Below are 23,313 nucleotides of genomic sequence, written 5' to 3' on the forward strand. Positions count from 1 at the left end.
CCCAGCTGATGCTCAGCCAAGGCCTTGAGCAGTGGCTAGGTCCAAATTCGGCAGAACCTCAAATTGTTAACCCATTAAAACATCAACTAAATAGTACTAAAATCTGAGACAAGCCCAAGCATTAATTAGGGATAACTTCACTTTGGGCATACAACAAACAAACAAACAAACAAGACCTAGCCAACAACAAGGATGTGTGAAGCACATTGCTTCCTTTGCAGAACATCGTTCATGCCATTATACCTTCTTGTACTGCAACTCAGGCCACATCACTTTCAAGTTGTAAGCACAGTTAAGGCACTTAACACAAAACCAAGCCCCTAACTTACAATATCAACGATGAATTAACTTCCAAGCTCTTGTGTGTATAGCATGCCAAGAAATTAGGGCTAGCAGCTACTTGTGCAATTGAACAAGTGTGCACCGTAGTTGTCAACTTCAGAACTTCGTGTCACATGTGCAAAATCAACCCTGCTGTAGAAAGGCAGCTTATACCTCGCTCTGCTCTTTGCCATCAATATACAATGAACCCCCCCCCCCCCCCCCAAAGACCCAACGCCGATCACCTTCAGCTGTGAGTGATAACTTAGGGTGCAGAGTCGCACTCACAAGGCCATGTTGAGAAGTCCGGCTAAACATATTTGCCGCCAACTGCACCAGTGCAACCTGGCTTCGTCATCTGTTTCACTTCATTTGGTTATGACTAAAAAAAAAAAATCCAGCCCTTGGATTTTTGTATTATACTTGCTCACTGCATAATGAGGGCTTCAAATGTGGCAGTCTTGATGCCATGAGAATGCATACGACGACTTATTGGCACAGCTCGCTGCACCTATGCCAACATACTATGGTTAAAATAACTTCCAGATCAGCTGTCATGGCTGCAAAGGGCTAATACTCCCAGAGCTAATACTTGGAGTATGCACTAGAGTATACAAGCACAGTTTGCAATCCAGTCCCAGAGACTAACGTTGCCACTTTGGAGATGAATCAACAAAAAGCTGTCCAAATAACCATCTAAACATTTCGTACTACCGACTCTTCTACTTCCTTAATAAACTACAACGGCATACCAATACTTGAAGCTTGGTGTAAATATCTATGGCTAGCATTTCCTTCTCTGCTAAAAATCAAGTCGTCAATGAGTATCAATTCATATATAAATGCTCTGACACAACTAACAAGACATCGTGACAAACAATCCCCTTACGCGCAGAACAAACACTTTTTCTTGCTCCCTAGAACAGCAACCAACTGGAGCTAGCTGCTGCTGCCAAACATATTAAACAACCATTAAGAGCTTTGATAATTTTCTACCATAATTTGTGTTATATTACTGTGCTAAATATTTTTTCTTCATTGTATAATTCCTCTCAAACCTGGGCCTGACGAAGACTGGGAGTATTGTATAAATAAATAAAAATACACAAACATCCAAGTTTATGCATAGGAGTGTGGCCACCACCAGTAGCTTAAAGGGCCACTAGAGGAAAATATTAAGCCGAGCCAAATCGATAGCCTATTTGTGCAGAAGACTATCAACTTTTTCTGCATGCTAATAATATGTGAAATTACTGTGTAAAATATAGCCACCTAAGGTCCTGCTGCTCCTCAATTTTAATTGCCTGTGCCAAAATGAACAGTCATGTGACCTCCATCTCCTGTTGCTCTGAATCAGCCAGTGCTGACCTCATTCATAGTCCAAAATAGGTGGTGCCACTCTAATTTTCATCATTTTATCACTTACAAGAGCTCTGTTCGCGCTACCAATGACAAAGTCATTAGAGAAGGCTAACCTTTCAATCTCGCTGGACTTAGCATTTTCCTTTGGTGTACTTTTAGTTGGTACAGCAACTCAAGCGTAATGGAGAGGTTGGGGTTCAGCTTCCATGTGCAGCAAGTACTTTTTTTCTGCACACTTTCATTTCCATTTTTCCTAAGACAGTAGAACCCGGTTAACATATTTTTCAAGGGACCACAGGAGAAAAAATGTAACAGCGAGGAAAACGTAACAGTGAGGAAGGCCACAAATCACCACATCAACATCAGAAACAGCTCTGTATGGCTGCCAGTACAGCCATTAGAAATCTCGGCGCTCATACTGCGACAGGAAACAGCATTTGCATGGTGTTCCGTGACAGTGGCCCCCTTCAACTTTTGGGTTTGGGTTTATTTAACCAAGTGGTACACAAGAAATGCGCGTTTGTGGTTCAGTACGATGGGAAAAAGGCTGCATAAAAGCAGCTTGAAGGGCCCCATCACCCCTAAAACAAAAAAACAAGCACAAGCAGCAGAGAACAACTTTTGATATGCTTCACCGCATAATACAGCTTTATTGCAGTGAAACTGACTAAAGAGAGCAGTGATTACCCATATAACATATATAAGACCCTTGCTGGCCCCAGAACAAATGCAGCCCAGTGCTCGGCGGATTTGGCCCAGTGCGCATGGTTCCCAGTAGCCCACTATGCTTGTGCTACTTGTGCAGTGCCTGGCTTTTACAACTTCGGTTGCTTGTTGCAACGTACCAGTTGCTTGCTTGCAACATCAAAGAGCAAACTTTCCTCTGCACTGCCAAGTTTACCTGACAGTCAGTCACGTTTAAGCAACGCAAGATGAGGGAGTGTTACAGAATGGCGGCATGTTAAATGGGAACACATGGGAGTCAATGGGATTACGGTCAGGACCGCAAAAATGCAACGTAGCAACTCGTAAAACGCAACAGTGAGGCATATACCAACAGAATTACATTGTATTACTACGTTCCAATTAAAACATAATTAACTTCCCTTATGCTTTCTCTGGCTTCATTGTTTTCTTCATACAGATAAAACTAAATAAAAGAAATTAAGAGACACTTGCGTCACTTGTCACACACACATGGGCACTTCTTCCAGATCAATATTAAGTAGATGATCCACAAGGGAGGAGTAAGGATTGCTCTCTGGCAAACAACAAGAAATCATGCATCAATGAGTGCCTCAGTGATGTCCCGATGACAGGCATTTCTTTGCTCCACCTATGTAAATTTGTGCTATCCTTTTCTGTCCAGTTATTTGCAATTCAGATGTCAGGTCAGGCCAGGTCAGCTTATTGCCTTAATTAAGGCTCTGCCGATGGGAGCGTTACATAAGGGGCAGTGCACAAGCAATGAACACTAACATTACTTTGGTGAAACAACGAAAAAGGTAAGTACAGTTTTAAGCATAAAGAGTTACAATAAAAAAGCAAACGCATGTGTGCTAGATGATGCATTCGTACAAGAACAGACTATTATCAATTTAGCAATGCTGAAGAAACATCAGCAGCAAGTGGCTAGTGGCTGATGGCGACTGGTGATAGCAACAACATGGTGGGAAAGGGCATTCCAGTGGGATGCTGATTTGCGAAGTAGGAAGAGAATGCCATAACACGCTCAGCAGAGCCATGAAGTGATTGTGCCTTGGCAAGAAAAAAAAATAGGTCACCCACCACAAGCCTGTTTGTGACCTTGGCAGCAACCATGCCAAAGGCGATGATGTACAGGCACGGGTGGTTCTCGTAGATGCTGGTGCTCGACTTCTGGTAGATGATGAACGCTGGAACCACCACCAGTGCAATGGGGATACTTGGAGATAGAACGCTCGTGCCCTGTTCATCCGTGACAAGAAGGCAGTGCCCAAAGGGGGGGGGGGGGTTGTCACAACACCGGACTGTCTATGAAATGTCGCAAAATGACACTACAGGCAACATGCTCTGGTCACTGTGTTAAGGGCCAACTGCAATGAAATTAACTTCCCTGCCTTTCTCTCATTTGCATCTCTCTCTCTCGCAACAAAATTTCTCTTTGGCTGAATTAGTTGTAACCGAGTAGTATGAATTACTGAAGCAATCTTGGCAAAGCCACAGTGCCGGTAATTGTAAAATTTTTCTTATTAGCAGCCTCTAAACAGCAACCAAGGAGATGTGTGCACCCACTGGGTAGCACTATGACGCAAGCCCCAGCATGTTGCCTCCAAGAGTTGCGTTACAGGCACTGTCTAATCTTGGAGGTCACGCCAAGGAGCTGTGAAACACCTTTGGAAAATGGTAATGTCTGTGTTTTCTTTTTTCAATTTCGGCATCAAAAACAGCTATTTGTGCGAACTTTTCGGGACACTTCCACTTTTATAGCAATATACAAAAGTTTAGCTGCTACTTGCACAATATAAAATTATACAGAATGCTTTCATATGAAGCAGTTCTCCCAGCTAGCCCACCTACCACTTTCTCTGCTCTAGGAAACCTCCCTGTAATTAAGTTTGCAGTGCAGTTCTTTCACACAGCTCTTATGCTTTCAAATCAATGTTCCTTGAGGGTTGCTTAGCCTCAATTTAAAAAAATGCCCAAGGGCCATCATTATGCATATTTTATTTTTCGTTGCAATTTCTCTTCTGCAATGTGCTATCATTCCAAGGTAGCTGATCCCTACTGACACTCACGGGATACTTTCTCCATTTCTCACTTAAACATTCTGCACAAGCATTGCACGGACAGGAACAATAGTCAGTTTTCATGTTATTGCATATTACATAGCTCATTCCTGCAGTCATTCCAATTTTATTAGAAATGCCTTCGATGACGAGATGAGAACAGTTGCAGAAATTGCAGTGCAAAATGTTTTAGGAGATGTTGCCCACATTTGGAAGCGCCATTAAGTTGGATTTTAATAGCTTTTAAGGTGCCTTGTAACCTTTAGTGCCTGTCAATTTTATCTTCCCTTTGGTCTCACGGTTCGTACTTCCGTCTTTTCCAAATATGCTGCAACAACTCGGCCAAAAGAACAATCATAAAAAAATCTAAATCATAAAAAGTGCCAGGACTAATATACTTTCCTGTCAATGGAGTCATTTTCATATAAGCTAGTGAACTACCTGTGTAAAAAAGTTCAATTATTCAGCGAAACTTAGCACAAGCATTTTTGTTGTTTTGTTGACTGTCCGAAATTTATTGTATGTTCCAATATATGTTTATAAATAACGTCACAGTTGTACCTTGGTGACTGATTATCGCAGTGGTGAGCAAGTAAAATAGTAACCTACTAAACAGCAAAGCTAAATTAAGCACTAAAACTAAACTAAAACTAAAAGCTAGAAACTAAACAATTAAAATGGCAACTTAAACAGCAACTGGCACTAGAACCCCAAGCAACGAGAAATGTTAGAAGCCATAGACCCTTCCTGTGGAACGGTTTGCTCAAGAGGTACGAGATGATGCTTCCGGCTGCACATTGCCTCAGTGAAGGCGCACGAATGTGAAACGATCACTGCTGCTGCCCTGCTACTGTGCATTCACATGCCCGAAATCAAACTGGGTGCTTGCGCATTGCGCTCCATTCATGCTGCAAAATGTGGAACAGTAGAGACGAAAGACGTGTGCAGTAGTTGGCTGCAAAAATAGTGAATGGCATATTGAGGAACGATACGAATTTGTGTGAGCAAGTTTACTAACCGCTGCTAATTAAGGACTGCATGCATTGCTGGGTCTTCATGATGCATGGCTTTCCTCAAGGATAAAAAAAAGTTCACCGATCCGCCAGCGTTGTATCACTAAGCTCCAAAGTAAGGACATCAACCCCTGTATGTCGGCAACAGTTAGTACTGCTCGTTATACAATGACAAAGGGAATGGCACCGCTTCCCGGCAAAGTAAGTTTCTCACACTTTATTTGCACATATCCAGCCCAACTCACACGCAGACTTACGCCCACTCTATCGTCGATGTATGAAGACTAAGTGAACGGGTGCAAACTTGCGTCAATGCGCTGAAATATGGGTGACGGCAACTACACCGACAGCTCACGAATGTTTGAAGCTGTACATTTCATGATGGCCCACAGAGTAAGTGACTAACTAGCGATAATAAATTTTTGCTACATGCTATTACAAAGTACAGAAGACCCAATTCCAAGCCTTGTGCACAACGAGAACAAATCTATTGTAACTAAGCACACCTGCGAGCGATTAGGCAGAAAATAAATAATCCCATAGTGATTGCATCGAGGAACTTTACCGAGTCAGGAACATGACAAGCCGCTGCTTCAAGGTGTCTGCCAATTAAAGAAAGAACAGCAAAACACTGATACTGACTTATTGGTAAGTGGAAATTTTGGACAGCTTGAGAAATAAATTTCTAGCGTCGCTTTTAGGACAAGCACTGTGCATGCTGCTTGCACCATTTCATCAAGGCGTAACGAGCACTGAAAGTGCTTACACGTCCTCTGAAGCCAAAGCTTGGTGGCAGCTACCCAATCACTGTCTACAATATCTGTCAAAACAAAGGTTTGCTGAACCACACAAGGGCGTCATGCACATCCGTCGTAAACACAGAGGCCAGCAATCGACATGTCACTATGTGGTGGAACCCACGGGATCACAGTGAAAAGGGTCTACACAGTCTTGGTATATATAAAGTTGAGTTTTTTCTGAACAGCACTCTACGTTCTTGCTAGCAGCTGTGCTGGGAGCAGGAACTCAATCAGTTGTTTAACGCACAAAGAAAGGGAACATGCAGCTCTCTTGAAATCCACAATTATTGATATAAAGACCCTAAATTGCCCCACCTTCTTCAAACTGTATTTTAAAGCAAATTATTACTCAAATTTCTTTATTCTTTATCGACTGCTTGCATTGACATTTGTGCTCGTTAAATGTGTCCTTCCATTTGTCAAATTATTATTATCCTTACTACGAGAGTTGATCCAGAAATAGGGTTCCCATCAATTTTAGAAATACACAACATTGTTTATTCTTATAGAAATTTACATCATTGGAAAGATGAAACTTTTCTCTATTTTTCTACATAATCACCATATTTTTATATGCATTTTTGTAAACAGTGCTACAATTTCTGTATCCCAATGTCGTAGCACTCCGCCGCCAACCCGTTGAAGCGTTTCACCTCTTTGACTTCGTTGTCGCTCCGGAAGCAATGGCCACTCAAATGTTCCTTTAACTTGAAGAACAAATGATAATCACTAGGCGTGAGGTCTGCGCTGTATGGTGGGTGGGGCATGACAGTTCACCCAAAGTTTGTCAAAAGTTTCTGGGTTTGAAGAACGTGAGGTCGGGTGTCGTTGTGAAGCAGCGTTACACTGGCTGCCAGTTGTTCTCACCAGCGGTTCTGGTTAGCTCGCCCGGGTTTTCTTAGTGCTGCACCATAACTGTCTGAGTTGATTGTTATCCCATGTTCCATGAAACTGATCAGCAGTATCCCCTTAGGATCCCAAAAAACATTGGCCTTGACTTTGCCAGAACAAGGAGTTTGTTTTAACTTCTTTGCGAATGGTGACTCCGGGTGACACCACTTTTTGAATTTTTGTTTTCTTTTGGGAGTGATATGAAACACCAAGTTTTGTCTCCCGTAACAATGGAGTCCAACAATCCTTCCTTATCTTCTTGACACTTTTGAAGAAACAGGTGAGCACAGTCAAGGTGTTTCTTCTTGTGGTCTGATGTCAATAGCCGCGGTACCCATCGAGCACAACACTTGTGATACCCCGATTTTTCAGTCAGAGCTCTTTCCACTGTACCGTAAAAACTCCCAGGAATATGAGCAACAAGTTCCGGGATGGTGATCCTATTGTTTTGAAGCACTTCGCGTTGAACCATCTCGATAACCGCCTCCAAAACTGATGGTATTCCACTCTGTTCTTCACCGTGAGCTTCCTTCCGACTGGTACTAAACTCCCTGCACCACTTTCCGACGTGCTGAACGGACATGCCCTTGTTGCCATACACCTCTGTCAACTGACAATGAATATCCACGGGTGGAGTCCCTTTGGCATGGAAAAAGAGAATTGCAAAACGAATTTCGCACTTGGTGGGATCAACAATGGGACGGCTGCTGAGCCAAGAATGAGTGGCGCACTGAAGCGCGGCCAGGAGGAACAGAGTGTGGGGGAACAGCCGAGCGCAGCAGTGTTGCCGGATTTCGGCTCGCACCTTCCAGTGTGGCTGGAGCTCTTTGGGAACCTTATTTCTAATCAACCCTCATATTAATATTGTTGTTGTGTTGTTGTTATTATTATTATTATTATTATTACTATTATTATTATTAATTGAATACTGTCTACCCTCTACTGAAGATGATTACAAGGAGGAGAAAAAAATCTAAATCTAAAGAAACCCTAATCCACACAATGTGACCTTCTGTTCATTAAATGTGTCATGACTGAATGTGGCATTCTGCAAGTGGCAACTAGGCTATAAAAAAATTAAATTATGAGTTTTACGTGCCAAAACCACTTTCTGATTATGAGGCACGCCGTAGCGGGGGACTCCGGAAATTTTGACCACCTGGGGTTCTTTAACGTGCACCTAAATCTAGTACACAGGTGTTTTCGCATTTCGCCCCCATCGAAATGCGGCCGCCGTGGCCGGGATTCGATTCCGCAACCTCGTGCTCAGCAGCCTAACACTATAGCCACTGAGCAACCACGGCGGGTTGGCAACTAGGCTGACATGACATTTATTCTTAGCTGAACTCGCTAAGAATAAATCCTACCAAAACGTCTTATGCTTTTTCATTCGAATCATAGAACACCAGAATTCATTCCCACTGTCAACCAAAGTCTTTTGACATCAGTGCAGTTAATGAATGCTCATTTTTTGGTATAATTCCTGACTCAATATTAAAATTACGAAGCATATCGCCTATTTGAAGCGCAAAATTTCTCCTGATATTAGAATTTTACTTAAATCTAGGTATTATTTTAGCAAACCAACATTGCTAACTTTGTATTATTCTTTTATTCGCAGTCATCTCAATTACTGCATTACAACATGGGGTAACACACATCCAACTCATATAGCACCACTACAGCATTCAGAATCAGGCCATCCGGATATTGTCGTTCAGCTCATTCTACTGCAATGCTGCTGATATGCTTCTCCCAACCACAGAATACTTTCAGTAGATAATCTCGGGAAACTTAAATTAGCCGTAATGTTATTTAAGGTAACACATAATCCTCCCCCAGTAAATATAATTTCTGAGGCTACTTTGGTTAACTTAAAACCGCACAAGATTTGCCGCTAACAACAATTTCTTATTGCCACTAATATACATACTAATTATGGAAAAAAAAATCTGGATATTTCGCAGCATTATGTACTTGGAACAGCCTCCCACTAGATGTCAAGCGCTCTTCGTCTTTAGGTTTCAAGGAAACATTCATTTTCTACTAGACAGCCAAAATAATTCACATATCTAAGCTATTCACTTCACTCCTGCTCATTTCCTTTCTATTTTTCCCTTTTCTTTAGTTTCTTTTTCATTTGTAGCCTTTATAAATATTTTTGGTTTGTTCTGTCGCGAATGCCTTAAACTACTGTTAATTCTACGACTAGTTATTGACTTTAGATTATTTTGCAGTTTGTACTATATTTACTTTGCATAATCTTCCACTTAGTGACTACTATATTGCTGTTTTATGCTGTGTATTTGCTCTAATGTGTATATTTTCAGATAGGAGGTCCCCTTTTAGCCACATGCTCTGGGACCTCCTTCCGTACACTTGTGTAAGCATGTATATTTACTTATTAAAGAAACAAACTGGAACTGGTGGTCTTATAAATACACATGCAGACACGCATTCAGATGGGCAGGTGTTAACTTACAGCCACGGTCGACCCGTTTTTGCCCACGCCGCCCGAGAGAATGACCATGATGTCTGCATACCACATGATGGCAGAGACGGACAGTGCCGTTGCCACGGGCAGTAGCCGTAGTTCCACATTGAACAGCGGCAGCTGAGGCATCCACCACCACCGTCAGCGGTCATCACATTTCCAGTGCAATCCATTGTGCAAGCACCGGCCAGGAGGAGGGCAGACAGGCAGAAGCAGCAAAGACGACATTCATCCATTCGTATTGGTCAGTCGAAGGTCAGGGAAGACGCACAAGGTAAACAGGTGATAGGGGGAAAGAGAGAAGGAAAAGAGGCAGTCAGTTAGTTGAAAGGGGCAGAAGAGAGCCATTGAGGAGGCACCTGCACAAACAGACCCCTTATGCAGCCTAGTATAGACCTCGCCCTGTTCGACTGTACGGGCACCTGGGTCACGATATCGTAGCAATGCCTTTTCCGATGCTTTTCCTTTTCATGCTACCTCAGTGGTCAGAGTGACGCTCCGCCTGCATTATTAACAGGATTAGCCGGTAATGGATGGTGAATGACAAGTGTGGCAAAGAATTTAGTACCTAAATGGATGGCCATCTGAGGAAATCTCCGTACCAGCCAAAACGGGTACTAAGCTAAAGCTAACAAGAAGTCAGCACAGCGGTGCACACAAGGCTTCGGTGAGTAGTAAATTGACCTGCAGACACAATTAACAGCCAATCACATTAGCTAAAAAATAGCCTGTTATTCTTCACTTTCTCCCAGCTTAACTGTCTCATATACCATTCAAATAAAAGTTATGGAATGGGAGTTTGTTAAAGTGCCTCCTCGAGAAAAGTTTAACAAAAGATGCACTAGCTCTGGTATAAGCTCTCTCAAAAAAATTTCGATTTGCGAGAAAAAGGTAGACCACTTCTTTTACTGTCATACACAGATAAGCATGGGCAAGAAACAGCACGAGCCAATGTGCATTGACCTGAGTGCACAATTGTCAAAAAAAAAGAGCTCGAACTGCTGCCAACGTATCCTGTCTGTACAGTTATGTTCAAAAAGAAGAGAGGCCAAGCTGAGCACAGTGAAGTGGGTCGCTGAAAAAAAAAGGTTAAGAGTCAAAACAAGACAAGATTGCCCGTCTGTTCACCAACCACCCATGCACAGCACCGTGCCTGGTTTTAAACGCAAGAAACACCAGAGAGACAAGGCTGATTAATGACAGAAGTGAGTTGCCGGCTAGAGGCGTTCTCCAAAGCAGCGCAGGCACAGAGAAGGCAGACGTCAACCTGACGAAGAAGGCGCTCCGCTGGCGAAAGGTCGACGACACTGCCCCGACTTACGGCAACTGTCGAGCCATTCTTGCCGACCCCACCGGTGAAGATGGTCCCGGCATAGCTGAAGAGGGCAATGCTGCCTGCCGTTAGACCCGAGCAGAGAGGCAGAAACTTGAGTGGCAGCTCAATGACGGGAACCTGCAGCGCCCACAGCTCAGCTCAGGGCACATATTTTTTGTTGTTGTTGTCGCCGTGCAATGTGTGGACTGCTTCTTGGGCAAAACCACCGAACAGAAATTTCACTCCCGCAGGTACAACACAGAGTGTGAAAATGGCACCTGGCACTGACGGTGACGGTGAAGTTCAGATTGCAAGTGCTACATATAACCAAGGCTTTTGTACTAGGAATATAAAGTAAGGGTGTGCGAATACTCTAACCGAATCTCATAGTGAATGTCCAAATAATTTTATTCGCGAATTGAGTATCTACTATGACTTTTGGAATATTCTATATAGTCAATGTAGAGCCCCTCATGCTCCATGCCACCCAAGTGAGCGTTTCACTTCATTTTCGGCACAAAAGTAGGGCCGAACGTGCCATGGATAGGCCATCCTGGCTGAAGCGGTAACGGACTTAGTCACTGCGCGTGCTCCCCTACGACGGCCCTGTGCGGGATAGTGCACAGAGCACCCTAATGCCGCAATTCGCAGAATGGTGCCACATTGGCAGAGGCTATTTCTGTGGGTACAAGGTGTGTCTGGGTCGACGGGACCGATTGAAATGATAACGAGACACGGAGAGAGGGAACAGCAACAATAGCAGTGCATATTTCATAAAGTGCAAGAGCATACATAAAGATCGGGCCGATTAGCTGCTGATGCGAGCAGATACACGGTGTTGGATACATGGCGACGCACTTCACACCAGTTGAAGAGCCGTCAATCTAACCCACACATGTGATCTCTGGACCAATCACTGATGATCGACCCGTTTGAACGTATCTGCAGCAAGCACTCCACGATTGCTTGCAGCCCGTTACCACATTGGCCAGTGGCAAATTTTTGTCACTGCCACACTGCCTAGGCCATTAGGCCTAATTGGCATCACTTCATTGGACATCAGTTTGGAGGTGAACGGTGTGGGGAGCACACGCGCCCATCTTCCCCTGCGTCGTCGCGGTTGCATCGAGAGCCGGCGTAGACACTGGAGAGGCGCACTACGCCTTCTCCCGCTTCTCCCTCACTCTCGCAATGCACGCGCACCCTTCCTCCCTGACTAGCAGGAAGGTAGCTGATGGGCGAGGAAGACATTCCCCTTGCCAAGGTAAAAAGGTGCAAAACAGCGCCACCGGGGGAGACCCTCTCTCTTTGAAACTGGACCCCTAACCTGCCGGACTGGAGTACCTGCCGCAACCTGCTAGTGACCTTGTTTGCCTGACTATCCCGGGCAACGAGGCCAGCCTGTTATTACTTATAACAGAGAGGACGTCCCTCTGCCAGTGTTCTTTATTGCTGCTAGCAATAAACATTGTTACAGTTGACGCCATTGGTTGCCCTATTCATTTAAACCCAACGTAGCCGTGATTCCCACGCTATGGGTTGGGGAGTACCACGGAGCAACTGTGTGGGGCTAGATCTGGAGCTCGCCTTCAGCCATAGCCGCATGCAGAGTGGAACCCCTACAATGGACACTGACGTAATCACAGCCGCCCCACAACAATCAGAAAGCCAAGAAACCACCTCGCAAATGAAAGTGAGTGTACAGTGATGGTAGTGTACGGAAGTTGTTCATGGCCACCATCTTTGCGATGTATCTCTCGTAAGCCTCTCGTTCGTGACACCATTTGTAGATGCACATCGGTGTCTTTTTGTAGCTTTGAACAACCCATTGCAAGACAGTTGCATGCCCATGTGCAGACGTCAGATGAATAAGGGCCGAGTGGAAAGGGGACTGGCCCTTTCGATATCAGAATCTGACAGGCGGCAAATGATGTGCCAAACCTGACAATGAAACTGTGCGGATAGCGCCTGCTATTGGCCGTCAGCCCCAGCTACGCGCAGAGTGGTGATGAAGTCAGGTGGTGCGCAATCATTTCGCCTGTCACGCAGGTTGGCCTTACGATAACCCAGCTGCTGTAAGGTTGTGACAGCCCTTTTGTATTATGAGAAAATCTGGAAAGCAAAATTTTCTATGCAATAAATAAAAGATTGCCACAACACACAGGCCCCCTATTAAACTGAGAACCTCACTGTTATTCAGTATAGCAGGACATCACTCATTGACTAGTTTCAGAGGAAATAAAGCACTTACATTGTTCAACAGAAACCCTATTGATGAAAAAAATTAAAAGACCTTCATATACAACAACTGAGCTGCAATCAGTGCTGGCACACTAATTTGGCGTTCCCTTTAATAAGAGTAGACCATACTGTATATTTTGATTTCTATGTATCTAAGTTACTGATAGCTTGCTACATTCTTGTTATGCAATGCTAGGAGACTCCCGGGCATGCGCCGCACTATGTTGTCCTGCCCCAAATTTGTAAGCATGAAGTTTTGTAAAAAAAAAAAAAAAAAAAAAAAAAAGAGTATCTGGTTTCTGATATTCATCTTTGTTTTTTTGTTTCGATATTTGATTCAAAATCTACTAGTATTCAGTATTCACACACCCCTACTTTAAAGTGCTGTGCTTAAGGTTTATGTCTAGTAGAAGGGCTCTGTTATATGTATCACCTACAGTCCAGCTTCATCTGTCGTTGTCTTCCGAGCACACCCCAGAACAATGTGTGGAGTCCAGCAGCTGTGTGGCCGCATGCAACTGTGGCTGGCTGCCTGGTAAGAAGCCTTCTGTCCGGCTAAATGCACGCATGTGCAACAGTACTTGACCATTAGGCAAGACCTTCTGGTCTTGCCTAATGTATCATCCGTACACTACAGCATGACTCTGCTCTTGACAACTAAAAGAAACGTGGTGTAGCAAGGCGGCAAAGTGGGCTAGTCTTCTGGGTTTCTTTCTTATTATGGTGTTAACAAGGTGCAAAAAAGTGGCAGACAGGCTTCTGATGTTGTCAATACAGTTTTAAATTTTTGTGCTTAATGCATCCGCCATCTTTAGCTGGCGATACTAGTGTGTGAATCCGTGTACATTCATGTTGTCGCCATGTTAATAATCCCTTGTGTATCAGTTCCTGCCTCTGTCGGCCTTTTTTCGTCTCGTTTCTCATGCTGTTACTCGTCCTTAAGAGCGAACTTCAAGAAGCTCTACACTTATGCACGGAGCTGGATTTTATTATACATTCGCATTTGGCCGCGCCTTGTGTATAATGTAGAAAACAATTATGCCTAGCAACAAGAAAACACCACTAGATGTCGCAATGTTTTTGCAGTATGTGTTGTAAGCACACATCACAGAGGAGAGGAAAGGTCGCAATGGCAGCGAATATCTTAGTTATGCTCCATCTCTGTACGCTCATGGACAGCTTTCAGTTGCTGTGCTGGCAAAGCTACAGAACCGAAGCACACATGTGGACTGCGGCAGGACATGGTCCCGAGTTTAACAGCTACGTTTAAAGCATTAAATATAAAATTTAATTTAATATAGTAGCTGCTTTTAGTACTTGGAAGAATAAACACCCGGAACAAAACAATGGCACGGTCCTAGCTTAGTTGACTGCATGGTTCATAGCACAACAGGCGCCCCTGTGTCAACAAAGTTCATTTGTGCCAACAAAAGCACCAATGGTGTCTAAGAGATTTTTTTTTGCTGATCTGGCCACTCAATGTGAACGTTCATTGCAATAACAGCAGTTTCACAGCAATTCAGGACAGCATTCAATACACAAATAATCCAACACGCAATCCAACTGCTCATGTCAAGCAAACGGTGCTACCTTCTTTCAGCGAATAACTTGAGCAAAAAAAGGCTCACACACACCATCAAATGTACGCTGAAAGTGACAGCTCACAGGTCAGCAGCAACTCAAATAATCAAAGGGAGTTTCTAGTAGGAAAAAAAAAATTCAGCCCGAGTCACCCACCTTGGTTGCCCAAATGTCGGGGCCAAAGAGTGCAGAGACGATGTGGATCATCATCACCGAGAACTGCGCTTCCGTCACATCAAACCTGCCGAGAGAAACACGTGGAAACAAGAGACCATCCAACACTGGAAAAGAATGCAGCACACAGAGTTAATATCCCACTAAATTGACTGCCTTCCAATTCTAACAGCAGGTTAATTCTACACAATCCCTGCCTAAAAATTTGCCTAAGCACAGTAGCCATAAATGCTATCAGCAAAAATCTAGATGTAGCATTCCCAAGATATTCCCAAGCATTCCCAATTGATTGACCAGATTTAACATATTTCTTATGACCTTGTTATTGTTCATACCTCGAGAAGGAAATTTACAGAAGAATAAAATTGGGTTGGAGCGCATACGGCAGACATACTCAGATCCTTACTGGAAGCGTGCCATTATCACTAAAAAGAAAGGTGAACAATCAATGCATTGTACCGGTGCCAAGATACTGGGCAGAAACTTGGAGACTGACAGAGAAGCTGGAAAAGAAGTTAAGGACCGCATAAATAGCAATGGAACGAAGAATGATAGGCGTAACATTGAGAGACACGATGAGAGCAGTGTGGATCAGAGAGCACATTAAGAGAAAGAAATGTAGTTGGGCAGGTCATGTAATGCATAGGTTAGATAACCAGTGGACCATTAGGTTTACAGAATGGGTGCCAAGAGAAGGGAAGCGCAGTCGAGGACGGCAAAAGATTAGGGGGGGGGGGGGGGGGGTGATGAAATTAAGAAATCCATAGGTGCAAGTTGTAATCGGATGGCGCAGCACAGGTGTAATTGGATATCGAAGGGCCTTTATCTTGCAGTGGACTTGAAATAGGTTGATGATGATGATGATGACCTCGAGCCATTCAGAAGCTGTCTTTCCTGCTGTGCTTTGCCACCTGGCAGCTGAGATAACAGCATTTGGTAAGCTAAAACCAAAATTTGAAAAAAAAAGAACATAATTGAAAAGGTGCTTTGTCAGACTTAAATTACGGTGAAAAAAGAAATGCTATATTTGTCCAAATGCAGTAATAATCACAGTAAGCTACAAGACTGGCTATGACTTGTTACAGCGAGTGCCCGTTGGATAGTGGCAACCACTTAGCCTCAGAATGTGCAACGAAATCTCGGCAAACACGAATTAATTTTGCTTGCAATGGCAAGCAGCCACTGAGACCCCAAAGTTTCACACTAAAAATACTAAAAGGGAACCTGGCAGTGCAGTTGTTCAACCTGTTATGGGAATTATGGGTAGGAGATGGGTTTTTCTACAATTTTGATACAGCTCTATTAATAAATTGCGTTGTGGCTTTTCTATTACAATTCTTTGTCATTTCATTACATTGCGTTCTAGCCTCATGATGTTTCTTTAGTGCTACAAGCATTAAATGTCAACAATTAAGTCATTTCGTTATGCAAGCATTGCACAATTGAACACTTAAATATGTGCGTCACTAAGTTTAGACAATATCTGAGCAGCAAGACTGCCTATAGGCAAATAGTATTTTTAGGCTTCCTGTTCTTTGTAACATCCTGAGAAATGTTGAATGGCAAAAATCAGTGGCTAATTGAGGCTAACCATTGCCATAGAACAAATGTGCAAGAAATAATTACCTCGTAGATGGCTGTTCACAGCCATGACACTTCAGACATATTGATCATCATGCCCATGCTAGCTGAACAGTCATACTTGCAATGCGCATAGACACCAGTGCCAGTTTTTCCTTGAGCGTTTCCAGTACGAGCAGGGTGTCTACCATGTTGGCATTTCCAAATTCCCTGAGTTTTCCAGGTTTTCCCTGAGTGCCCTTGCGAAATTCCCTGAGTGATGAACTATGCTTTATGTCAAGACGGGCTGAAACCATGGCGCCTGTTGCTGGCACTCTCTAATAAGCATATGAAAAAATTTTAAAACGAAACCGACTTAATCCAATTTGAATACTAAGGAGCAGTGTTTATGTTATTCAAGAAGAGAATAGAAGGGGGTGGGGTTAGTAAAATGTACAGCAAATAAAATGTCTTCGAACAAAATTACAAATGGAGTCGGACATTCTCAAATACGAATAAAAAGGAAATGTATACAGAAGCAAATATTTTAGAATTTGAACTATTTCTATCAACTGACCGCAAGCTCAGCAGTATGAGGCCCGAACTTTGTCACAATTGAGATTCTCTCTCAACAGCTCGTAAGCCAACCTCAACTGCCCTGACATATATGTCAGGACAGTTGAGGTATACCCTCAGCCTGCGCACGATGCCTTAGTGTTGTGTTTCACTGCTTTAAAGAGCTTATTTTGGTTTGGATGAGGGACACCTACATCTTGGCATCAGCCAACACTTTGTTTTTTGAAAAAGCTCATCTCCTTCATAACGGCAGTAGCACGCTTCCTTTCCCGTTCATTCCTCAATGCGTAAGTCCTTTCTGTTCTTGTCCTCCTTCCGCCACTCGTTTGTCCCACGGACTATTTGAAGCATCTTCTTGGTCAGTTGCACAGGCAACATCTGATTTTTCAAACTCCCTAGGGGCCGTGAAAACATTAGAAAAATCGGCCAGTTCGAAAAAATAAATGCATGTCATTTATTGCCCTTAGGAGCTCAAACTGCCACAGGCACGTTCGGAAATGCTCTGAAGGCCTGTCGGTACACATATTAGGTATATCGGTGCTTGTACTGTGACAGGCAATACCGCGTGCACGCGTGTATAATTAAGGAATACATATTGTGCCTTGTGGCAATAGCCCCTTCCCACACTTGTTATGCTTCACCAAGTAACACTTCTGTACAGAGGCAAAGCTGACTTTCAGGAATCAGCATTATGCAACGCACCGAGCTTTCCAAGCTTCTAAGTCAATCACGAGGACCACAAAGGCGGAGTCCGTGCCATTGCTGACCAGCACCGAATTCTTTCAATAAAAAACACGGCACCCAAACGGCAAGAAGCTTCATAGCGAACATTGAAGCAGCTAGGCCTAGCGTTGCCACAGCGGTGGCTACGGCTGCCAGCAGATCTGCATGCTAGAGCGCCAGTTCGAGGCAGCGAAGTAATCAAAATGGCAGCGGTGGTGGCTTTGATTAATGCCATTTCAGACCTGCGGTCACGGCAAAACGTCTGGAAAATTGACGGCAAAGAGTTCTTGCGTCCATAAATTTCAGACGTTCTGATACACTGACACTATGGGGTAAGTGGTGGTGCCGCGAAGCCGTCCAAATTATCGGTAATCCGGAAAGTCGGTTGTTGGCTGTACACTGGTAACTCCTCCAGCTGACAACAGGGCATCGAAGACGATTCATTATGATTGCTGTCTGTTACTCGAGCCAGCATTACCACGACTATCAACCCTTTCAATAAAATTACAGCTAATTTTCCCTGATAGAGGCACAAATTCCCTTAGTTTTCCCAGAGGTTTTCTAGACTACTCGAAATCCATGAGAATTCCCGGTTTTCCCGGTTGGTAGATACCCTGATGAGACTATGAATGCAGCTATTCTTGAAGACTGCGTACTTTGCAACAGAAGGACTCGACGGCTGAAGCACTGCAGCAACAAGTGGAGAGAAGGGACCCAGGCAGAATAGTGTTTGCCTGAGCTTGCTCATTGACCATAGCAAGAAAAGATTGCCACAGAAAGCATAGACATGAACAAACGGGCACTGCAGAGTTTGTCTTGCAATATGAAAAGTGTCAAAGCAAATATTAAATGTTCAGTTGCTAGCCCAGCAGTGTGTTGTCTTGCCCTCCGACCTTGTAAATGATTTCTGCTGGAAAGGCTTTCTTGGTATGACACACAAAGAGGTGCTGCTCACTTTCCAAAGCGCAGTGTCCCCGACACGTAGGTCTGCCAGTGGGCACAGTAGAACAGGGTGATGGCCACAAAGCACTGGAAGAACATCCAGCCCGGGTATGAGCCCAGCTTCACAGCTATGCACACCGCCAGGGCTACGAACACTGAAACCGGAGAGGGCAAACACAGGTACTTGCCAGTGCTGCTACAGCAAAAAAAGAGTGTCGATTAAGAGTGGCACACCAACACCAGGAGCTGCAGGAAGATATTACAAGTAAGAAAGATAGATTCGACACATAGATGACAGATTTGACCAACTGGGGTTCCTTACGGTGCACCCAATGCCTGGTACGCGGGCGACTTCGTATTTAGCCCCCCTATGGAAATGTGGCTGCCACGGCCGGGATCTGATCCCACACCCAGAAACAGATCTATGTGACACTGAAAATATGTTTAACAGGAAGATGGACACCAGTGATTGAATAACAGATGTCTGTCTGGGGCCAATGTTTAGACAAGGGGACCAGTCTTTAATGACAGACACAAGTACCATTGTTAAAACACTGGCTCCAGACAAACACCTGTTGTTCAACCACCGTTTATCACTGTAAACAATGTGTGAGAAACATGCCACTGCTTTGAATGGAAAAAATAAATCCTCCATAATCAACCAAAAAACAACCTGAATGCATGTGCCCAACACACACATTTCATTACAGAGCGAAAAGCTCCCCAACTTATAAGTAAACCCAAAGCAACGCAGTAAACACATTCCAAATCTTTAACCTGAACCATGCCCTATTCTAATGTTAGGTTTAAAAAAAACATGCAGCAGTCACAAAAGTGATGTGCACATGAACTGTTATTTGCTGCTGCTTACAAAAGATTTTCTGAAAACTGAAAAACAAGAGAGTGCATTCATTTCAAGCCACAAGCGAATTAAAGAAGTACTGATCATGCGCAATCCTGCAGCACTTGTCATGCATCAATGCAGGAGTTTTGGAACATTATCCCTCTCACTTCTTTTATAAATTCTGTACCTGTGCTAAGTTCTGTCCCTGTCTAACTTAGTTCTCTTGAACCGGCGCAATCAGTTGCTGTGCATGCATTTCTTTTGAAAATACTTTACTATGCAAACAGAGATAGCACAAACTTCATGCAAGTAACCACTACGTGACGAGGTAGCATCAGTGAATTCGTCCATAGGAAAACAATAAAATTGGCCAAATTGTGTTTTCTTTCATAACGAAATGGAATGTAATTCACTCTTTGTTATTAGCAGCGAGTACCCTTTATCAATTATATATGTGACACATTATGACTGGGAGCTGGCCCAGTCTTTTCGCCCAGGTGGCACCAATCATGTCCCATGTTTGTCACTATTCTTGCTTATGGATGCTCTGTTCTCGGTAAAAGTTAGGCTTTGTATACCTTGCAGCATCAATCTCTCAAGGCAAAGAAAAATTGTCATCCACCTGAAAATAGTGTTAAGTCACAAAGGAAACCCAATATGCAATTCTGAGAAATAAAGCCTCACAGAAAGAAAGCTGCAAAGCTTTCCAAGATACCCGTATTGAGTGGCTAGTATTTGAGTGGATGAGAATTTTACATTTGAAGAACCCTCCTCCACCTCATATGGATTTCTGCAAAACTGATTTACTAATCTGTTGCAGTAGCTTGCCTCAACATCAGACTTGAGCATCTTGCCGTGAGCCACTTACCTGTTGATATGGAGTCGCAGCCGTGGTCGAAGAGCTCCCCGAGGGGAGTGTTGGTGCCTGTGCGGCGCGCCTGCTTCCCATCGCAGGCATCGAGCGTCTGGTAGACAAAGAGGCCAAGTGCACACAGAAGGAATGCCCACCGAGGAACCTGCAAGGAACGTGCCGGAATGCTTCAGTGTGTGGACTTCAAAAATTTAGATGTTTCAAATACATTTTGATAACCAACAAACTAAGAAATAGCATTTGTGCGAGGTCCATGCATGACGGGCTGTACAAAACACAGCACAGCACCATCATGTTACAAAGCCGGGACACAAGGCTAACTTTATTCTGTGGCTACGAGGAATGTTCACAGCTTGAAGCATATGCACACTGCAGTGCTCTGTGGAAGACAAGCACAGAGAGGGCTCTGTGAATACCTTAATGACCTTAGAAAAACAGGGGTATTGTAATGACTAATAGGATTTTTTTTTTATTTCTCCCCCTTTCCCTCCTTTACCTCAACACTACTCCTGTGAGCCACCACTGTAAAGTTGTGTAGAGTAATTTTGACCCCGTGGTGTAATATACACAACTGTTCCTGCATACCACCAGTACTATAATCAAGCCTGCAACATTTGGGTTCGTGGCATGACGCCATAGTTTGAGCTACTGTCATGTATTTGGCGACATTTGGTTGGCGACAGCACATTCTTCTGTGCTGTCATGCGCTGAGGCACTTTGTTCGTGAACAAAGTTTTGTAACTCAAGAATGAGGTGATCGAAACTTCAGCTAGCAGCCTACTCAACCAGCAAGCATACAATCACCAATGCCCTGTACAAGCGTGGAGACTTTCAATGGTACAATACCATTGAATAACAATAACAGGCTTGGCAAACCAGAAGGAATGCAAAAATGAAACTCATGGGGCTGCTACATAGATTCCTCCACCATATTACCATGACAAAAGATTATGACAGTGTCTCCTTGGGTCTAGTTCAACTCTTAAAATGCTTGCACTCTAATGCTTAAAACCCTAGTAACCAAACATTCAGAACTAGCGAGTTTCAAGAACTTGTTTCCGCACCAAGACGGCCTAACTTCAAGATTTGAAATCTGAGACATCTTACTGATGTACCTGCACAGAGACTGCAGCACGAAATTCAGAGAAAGCAAGCATAGCTTTCACAATCCAGTAACAATTTTTTCTAACGAATAAAGACAGAGTTCTGAAATAATCCTACAAAAAAATTCAGTTCAGTGTTTTAAGATCCATTTATTGCCCCGAAGCATCCAAATGGCTATGAGAAACGCTGTTTATTCGTCTACCTATTTATTCATATTAGTATTACACTATAACAGACACTGAAGGAATAAGCTAAGGTGCAAGCTACTTCTCTTGCTAAACAATGCTGCTCTTGCTAAACACACCGTAAACAGCCTTCACACGTACCAATATACCTGCAGCTGCCCAAAAGGCTCCAGTAGGACAATAAAGACATTTCTTGCAAACAAAAATGGTGCAAGAAAAAAAACCCAATGTAAATAAAGAACGCAGCTGAGCACTGCAGATTAGCTTTGACCAGACAGGGTTCTTTAAACTGAACCTAGAGGCAAGGTTTGTACATAACTGAAGCGAAATTCAAGGACGATTCAAGGAATCCCAGGTTGGTGAAGGCTAAAATGCAAAGAGGTTGAAACAAACTTCAGTCACAAAAACAAGCTAAGGAATATTCAGATCTCCTTCCTAGCATCAACTCTTTAGAGCTAGCAGGGACTGTATTGCGCACACACACTTTATGCTCTTCAAGTGGCTTTTCTAAGTCAACCTTCCCGCTGTAACAATGTCAATCACCTTGTGGTACATCGCACACTTTGCTCAATCAGAGTTAGTAGTATAGTGTCCGGCTTCACCCAAAGATACTCACCACATTGAAGCCTAATGGCTGAAACTTTTCTCCAAGCATTGGAGCTCGCTACAATGATGGCTGCATTGTAAACCAAATAGGAAAACAAAGATGGTGGTAGAGCTTGGTCTGTCTTTGTCGAGCACCATGATGGCAATGGCGATTTAAACAATTCTATCACAAGTGGCTGTAGACATGCCACACCACAATTGCTTAGCAAAACTCAAAAAGAGAATTAGATAGGACATTTACATTTCCTGACAATGTCCACAGCATAGCGCCGATGCGGAGTTTGTTACTTCGAATGTTCAGAAGTCACCCTGAACCCCAGATTTCAAGGTAATCAAGGAGCATTTATTTCCAAGGAGATTTAAGGGCACTTAAACCTCTTTTTCCAAATTCGACGGGCATGGCATGGCAAGAACTTTATTTTAGTCCAGAGAAACTAGGGTCCGAGGGCACAAGCCCCCAGGCTAAGTCGGTGGCTCCGCCCACGTAGGAACCGGTAGGCCAAAGGCTTTCCCGATGTCTTGAGCTCTCCGGACGGCCAGGAGTTGATCTCGGAGGACTTCGCTGGATATGAGCTGACTCCAGTCCTCCTCACAGTTGAGATCCGAAGCCCTTTGGTTGGGGCACAGCCAGAACATATGATCAAATAGACACGGAGTGTGTCTACAACTTTTACATTCCGCAGGAAAATCCTCGTCAATTTTGTTAAGCACAAAAGGTGTGGGATAAGATTTAGTTTGAATCATTCGTAATGTGACTGCCTGAGCTCGGCTGAGCTTCTCATGGGGGGGAGGAAAAAACCTCCTGCCATCCATATAGTGTGAGGTGTTTCAGAGAATTTCAAGGAGGTGTACAAATCCTACGGGAGTATTTTTTGCATTCCATCAACCCCCAATGGAACACGACTGCTGCAATCTCACGGCTTGGCCACAGAATGCAGACAA

General features: G+C 43.7%; 1 protein-coding gene across 6 annotated transcripts in view; it reads right to left on the minus strand.

Annotated features, from left to right (window-relative positions):
- bbc (choline/ethanolaminephosphotransferase 1 bbc) overlaps positions 1-23,313 on the minus strand; it is an 87,354-nt gene that overhangs the window by 41,212 nt on the left and 22,829 nt on the right. For 4 of the 6 annotated variants that reach the window (XM_075690888.1, XM_075690894.1, XM_075690892.1 and 1 more), the window contains exons 2-6: positions 20,474-20,621; positions 18,775-18,916; positions 14,943-15,027; positions 9,638-9,769; positions 3,472-3,630 (exon numbers count right to left, since the gene is read on the minus strand). In XM_075690888.1, the coding sequence (XP_075547003.1) occupies positions 3,472-3,630; positions 9,638-9,769; positions 14,943-15,027; positions 18,775-18,916; positions 20,474-20,621 (666 nt within the window). Of the gene's footprint in view, positions 1-3,471; positions 3,631-9,637; positions 9,770-10,970; positions 11,103-14,942; positions 15,028-18,774; positions 18,917-20,473; positions 20,622-23,313 lie in introns of all 6 variants that reach the window. The other 2 variants (XM_075690889.1, XM_075690895.1) reach the window with 2 other exon arrangements.

This window comes from Dermacentor variabilis, chromosome 4, assembly GCF_050947875.1.
Source record: "Dermacentor variabilis isolate Ectoservices chromosome 4, ASM5094787v1, whole genome shotgun sequence".
NCBI classification, from domain to species: Eukaryota; Metazoa; Arthropoda; class Arachnida; order Ixodida; family Ixodidae; genus Dermacentor; species Dermacentor variabilis.